The sequence below is a fragment of the Vigna radiata genome, unplaced genomic scaffold, assembly GCF_000741045.1.
Source record: "Vigna radiata var. radiata cultivar VC1973A unplaced genomic scaffold, Vradiata_ver6 scaffold_385, whole genome shotgun sequence".
NCBI lineage: Eukaryota > Viridiplantae > Streptophyta > Magnoliopsida > Fabales > Fabaceae > Vigna > Vigna radiata.
In genome coordinates, this window is record NW_014542414.1 from 72,710 (window position 1) to 78,709 (window position 6,000).

At 32.9% G+C, this 6,000-nt stretch overlaps 1 protein-coding gene and 1 long non-coding RNA gene across 2 annotated transcripts; one reads left to right on the plus strand and one right to left on the minus strand.

Moving 5' to 3' along the window:
* Positions 1 to 103: 103 nt before the first annotated feature.
* LOC111240876 lies at positions 104 to 758 on the minus strand. The gene is made up of 2 exons (XR_002666511.1): positions 676 to 758; positions 104 to 586 (listed from the first exon to the last, which is right to left on the minus strand). It is a non-coding gene; the product is annotated as an uncharacterized LOC111240876 (long non-coding RNA).
* A 2,744-nt stretch (positions 759 to 3,502) lies between these two features.
* On the plus strand, positions 3,503 to 5,999 carry LOC106780023 (formin-like protein 5; the record flags this gene model as incomplete). Its single annotated transcript, XM_022776833.1, has 4 exons — positions 3,503 to 3,652; positions 3,836 to 3,907; positions 4,741 to 5,455; positions 5,752 to 5,999. Coding segments are annotated over exons 1-4 (1,185 nt in total), but the record flags the coding sequence as incomplete, so codon positions are not given.
* Position 6,000: the final 1 nt, after the last annotated feature.

Genomic DNA, 6,000 nt, shown 5'->3' on the forward strand with positions numbered 1-6,000 from the left:
TGCCTAACATCTAGCCACCTTTGAAACTTGTGTTTACATTTTAAATGCAAAATTAATTCCACCATCGGTAAAATTTGCTTTTTTAGCGAAGAGGAGATCTCAATGGATGAAGAGTTTTTGTTCTTTGTCACTCATGGAGGTGAATCAAAGAATGGAAATACCCGACAATTGAATAAATAAACTGCTCTCGATTCTAATCCCTCCAACACTCTTCTACTTCAAAGCGAATTGACCTTTTTTTTTTTTTTTCCTTCTATCGGAACAACCAATTAAATCACCAAAATAGGGACAAAAAAGTGATCATAGTTTTCACACTTGGCAACAAAACGATCGTACATGATTGAGCAACAATTTCTCCGCAGTTTTGCGGACTTTAGCTCCAGCGTTTTCGCGCTGTCGGCGGCGGGCAATGACGGTGCGGCGCTTGAGGATGGGGTCCCGCCGTCGGAGACGAAGACCAGTTTAGTGTGGAGGAATAGAAGCTTGCAAATGCGTCGGAAAAATCCCAGCAAATGGGCGTTGCGAACCATTTCCCCCTTCTCGTCGCGCATCGCTCTCATAAACAACACCATCCATATGCTCGCATCTGCAATTAGGGGAAATAAAGAAAAATGATCAATTACTTAATGCGGGGAAGAGAGATAGAGAAAGAAAGTGATAGGGTTTGAGGAGTACCAACAACGAGGGTTTTCCCAGCGAGATGCAAAATGCAACACCTATTTCATTTCTAAAAATCCCTAAATTTAGATGGCAATTTCAAAAAAAATTTTAACAGAAAGTTTAAATTTTAACATATGTCGGCAAAAAGTTTTCCACGTGGAAACAGAAACGAAGCGAAAATGACTAGACATTAACCAATTCAGGAACTGAAATCAAAAGTTTTCTTGACTAAAATGTATTTTTAATTGAAAAAAAAAACTAAAATCAAAATAACTTCATAGTTTAGGAAAAAAACATATTTAATTTTAATTATTATCTTTACCTACTACTCAGACTCAAACTTCAGAAGTTTCGTCACAAAATTCTAAACTTAAAGATTGATAGCATTCTTTTTTTTTTTTACTAACTTTTCAAGCATATAGTTTGAGGTAAAATAATAAAAGTTTGCACTAAAAAGATAGGGAAATTATCTTAAAATTCAAAAAGATTGACGAAATAGTGGGTTGACTTTAAAAAGATTATTTAATAGAATATAAAACTTTTTATTAAGTAGAAGATAAAGAGTAAAAGGTTGACTTGGAAATTTTGCTTTTGATATGAAAAGAAAACATAGTATAAACATATAATAAATTATGTAATAAACACTTGACAGATATTGAATTATTTAATAGAAAGAAGAACATCTTTTTCTTTTTTCTATAAAATCAAAATAGGATATTGAATTATTTAATAGGTGTTACCTCTTATTCTCTTTCAGGAAACTTTTTAATTACAAAATTATGATTACACAAATATTTTTATTTTTACTTTTTTCTTACACGATAGATACAGAAAAATAATTCATGTTTATCTAATTTATCTCTCTCTAAAATTAAAAGAAAAAAATGTGAAGTTATTTTACTTTATACGGTATATATATTCTTCAAGTGTTACTCTTGGTTATATAACTAAAAAAATTGTTTGAAGTACAAGAAGAAAACTCTCAAAGGCTTTATACTCAAATTATTTGTAATGCATTTTACTTTAAGTTTTTTGTCCATTGATGCGTCATACAACTTATGTGAAGATCTTATAAACAATCTTATTGCATAATCTTTATTTTATTCATACACTTAGATGAAATGAATAATCTATCAAATCATAATATTGTTGGTTATGATCAAACTACTTGGATACATATATTCTCAAGACTATACTAAATGTTTAGGACAAGATGGTTAAAAATAAAACATGCAAAATAAAGCCAAATTTTGCCTACTTGTTAATGAATCTCAAGATGAGTAGGGAGAAAGCAAACGACTATTGTTTTGAGACTAAAGAGTAATTTTTTCATATTATAAATTTCATTTTTTTACTTTTTGTAGTCATTCTTTTTGTTTTCATATTGTTAATGTTGATTAGGTAAGATTACAAATGGCAAAAAAATAAAAATAAAATTGTGCCTATGGATATTCATTAATTAGAGATATTGGAAACTGGTATGATTAAAGGGTTTAATGCATATCAATTGTAATGGTTTCTAGATGGGACCCTGATTCTCTGAATTTAATGAAAGAATATTAGATAGTGAAGGAAAGTAAATAATCTATGACTTTAGAATAACTCATGATAAATATAAACTCTTTTCTTTGCGTTCATACTATAGGTGAGTTGGTTTGCTCTTTTTTTTTTTTTTAAAAAAAAAAACAAGAATTATTGTTTGTTTGCAATTACTCTTGGAAAAAGAAAGTTTTTTTTGATAAAAACAAATAAATTTCTACTTTTAACGTTTTGTTTGAACTGTTTGTTTTAAAAAATAGAAGTTATCTGTATTTTAAACAACTGCATTATTTAAAGAAATTTAAATTACTTATTTCGGAAATAGTTATTTCAAATTTAACCAAACTTATTCAACATTATAAATCAGTTTGTTTAAATTTAAAATAAATAATTTAAAAGCATCACTTTCTCATTAAAATAAGTCAAAACTAGTTATTTTTTAAATAAGTAGATTAGATTAAAACATAACAAAAAATTGCTTAAAGAAAACTTTAAAGAAAAACAGAAACAAACGCGCTGAGTAACGACAACGATGATAAATAAGGTGAGTAGAGGGACGATAAAATAAAAAAAAAAAAATTAATGTGGTGGAAGAAGCATATAAAGAAGAATTTTGCTATAAAGAAAGGAGAGTAAAAAGACATAGTTGGAGAGTAGGAAAGCAAAAGAAGGGGTCCCACATTGTTCTCCCCACGTCCCTATTAGGACTTTCAATGCATCGTTGTCTTTCTCTCTCCTCTGACGCCTCCTCCCACACCCAGTACAAGAAACAAACTTTCCAATGATCAAAATTCCCAGAGACGCAAATTCTTGTACTGGTATTGCAATTCTATAGAATTTCACCAAAACCAAAAAAAGAAAAAGACAAAATCAAAAACAAGAAAAAAAAAATCAAATTTTCAACGTGGATTCAACCCTTGTTATACCTTTGCATGACTCTCACGTACGTAACGTTCATTTGATTGGTTCTTCCACAACGTGCGTTATTCGTATATTTTATCTCATCAAATACCAACCCATTGTTCAGCTTCTTCATATTTTGTATATTGTCTCTCGTTCCAACCTGATTCCCGGGATATCATACAGTTGAATTTCCAAACTCCCACCTTCGTGGGTTTGTGGAAAAGTTGAGCGATCACGAAGTTTGGAACGAGCGATATATTGTTGTATTTATTCTTTTGGAAGGCACGGAAGCTTTTGGCAAGGTGTTGGCTTTGTTCGTTTTGAAAACTTGGGAGGACTCATGTTCAATGAGAGATGAGACGGGAATTTTGCGTTCGGGTTGATGAAGTTGAAAAATATAATGGAATTGACAAGACCCAATTATGCTGTTGTTTATGTCATTCTCCTTTGTGCGTTGGCCCAAGGGGGTTCAGAGGGGAAAGGGGGAAAGGAAGACGAGTCTTCTAGAGTTGGTGGAGGGGCATCATTCATTTATGTTCATAGATTGAAGGTATCGTTTTTTCTTTATTTTGTGTCCTTTCTTTGTTGTTTCTTCTTTGGATTTCTTGTCTGGTTTTTTGTTTGTTCATGATTCTTCTTTCTGTTCTGAATAAATGTTTAATGACCCTTTTTAATTTGTTACCAAATAGTGGTTTTGATTTTGACTACCATATTTTTCTGTTTGGTTTCATAGCAATTGGCTAATTTGGTTGGTAATTCTGTGTTTTTGTGTCGTGGTTATGTAGAACTGCCCCTGGTTTTACATGTATATTAGGCTGACTCAAGCTTGCTAACTACATGCTTATTATTGAGATTACTTGGCTGCATAGAGTTACCTGTTTGTATATCAAAGTTCATACAGAGGGTCTATGATCTCACTTCATATATAGTCTTTCCATCTTTACTTCACCCATTACTATGATACTATTCGTGAAGCTTATATATAGTCTTTCCATCTGTTTTCCAAAGAAAGAATCCAAAATGAAGAAATCGATTCATTTGAATTCAAGGACTAAAAAGTAGTATCACATAAAAGGATCTCCCAGCGTAATTTTAAGAAAACTATGGATGCATGTTTTTGTTTAAAGAATACCTTAATATCAGCCTGTGATTATGTGATTCAGTAAATGATGCTGAGTACAAAATGGCCATCTTCTTATTCTATATAGGCAAATTTGTTAAATACCACCATTTCGCCTCTGCATATTGAAATTGGATTATAGAAGAAATGAAACACTTTTAAGTCCATTACTGTTGTTTGTTATCTTAAAAATTGTAAGAAAACCAAGAATGCTCATACCATTTTATTTTACAGGAATACAACACACAAAAGATGATCCAATTGTGTTTAAAAGACTGCTTTTGATTACACATATTGATTGAATGAAGGAACATGCCTTATTACGTCAATTTTTATAAAGCATGACAGTGATAGATTGTGTAAAATTTCTAGTGAAACTATAGTAAATTATATGGAAACTGGAAGCTTGCTGTAGACATATTAGTTAGTCTTTTCTTTTCTTTTTTTTAAATGAAGGCATATTGGTTAATGTTTCACACTACTCTGAATGGTGCTATTATCTTATTTGGTTGATACAGGTAGAAAATGAGGGTAAACCCTGCAGGAAACAATTGATAGACAGGAAAATTGACTTGCATCCTCTGGAAGGGAGTGGTGACATAAAAAGTATAAAAAGTAACATAAACAGAGAAACTAATTCTCTGCCACTTAATATAAAAAGAAAAACTTTAGACGGCAAAAGAACTAGTAATAGTCCTGTTTCAGAAAAGCGTAGCTCTAGATATTTGTCAACAGAGCATTCTGGATCAACCTTGGGTGTGGAAAGAGGCCATGGAAGAAACTTGCTTGCTGATTCACCAAACAAAGAAAAGGCACCAAGTCCTTCTCCTACACCAGCCAGTTCTCCATTATCATCAAGTAATGGTACAACACCAGCCAGTTCTCCATCACCAAGTCGTGCACCAACACCAGCCACTTCTCCACCATCACCACCACCTTCAACTCCCAAAAAAACGGATTTACTACTCCCAAAAGATATGTTTGCTCCATTTCCACCTCCACCCGGTATAGCTCGTTCTCCTCCCAAAAAATCTAAACCTACAGTACAGACTCCTGCTCCTCCAACATCTAGCGCTAATGACAAAAAGAAGAAAACAATTATTTTAGCTACCACTTTATCAGGTGTCGTAATCTTGATAGGCTTGTTCCTATGCTATCGTGAGACCAAAAAGAAGAGAAGTGATAGGGATGACAGGCCTTTGCTCGTATTAACCTCGGATGATTATACTGGCGGTATGCTCTTGTTCTTTCTTTCTACATGATTTTAATAATGTCTTCAACAGTGGTTTTCGTTGAACTTGATAAACTTATCAGTCGTGACAGTTTATGATATGACAGTGTGAAATATATACTATATTTTCTTTATAATGTATGAAACCTGAAGAGTGAAGAGCAAACTCTTAAGTTGCCAAATCAATTTCTTGAAGACTTGAGTCAGTTTAAATTCTTCTATTGTCCAGTTACACATGGTTGTGAAACATTACACTTGAATCAATCAAAGGTTCCATGTTAATTTTTTTTTTCTTCAGGTACAAGGAAGGTTGTTCAATTAGGAAATTCTAGAAGGGATGAATATGGCATTGACGACGGAAAGAACCCTTCTAATGTTAGAAATTTGTCCAGTAGGAAGGGTGTAGATGTCAACGTCTCAATGGTTGACATAGCATCATCATCATCAGAAGGCGGAAGAAAACTAAATGTATCCCCTAGTGTAAAGTCTGCCCCTCCTCCTCCTCCTCCTCCTCCCCCACCTCCTCTTCCCCCACCTCCTCCTCCTC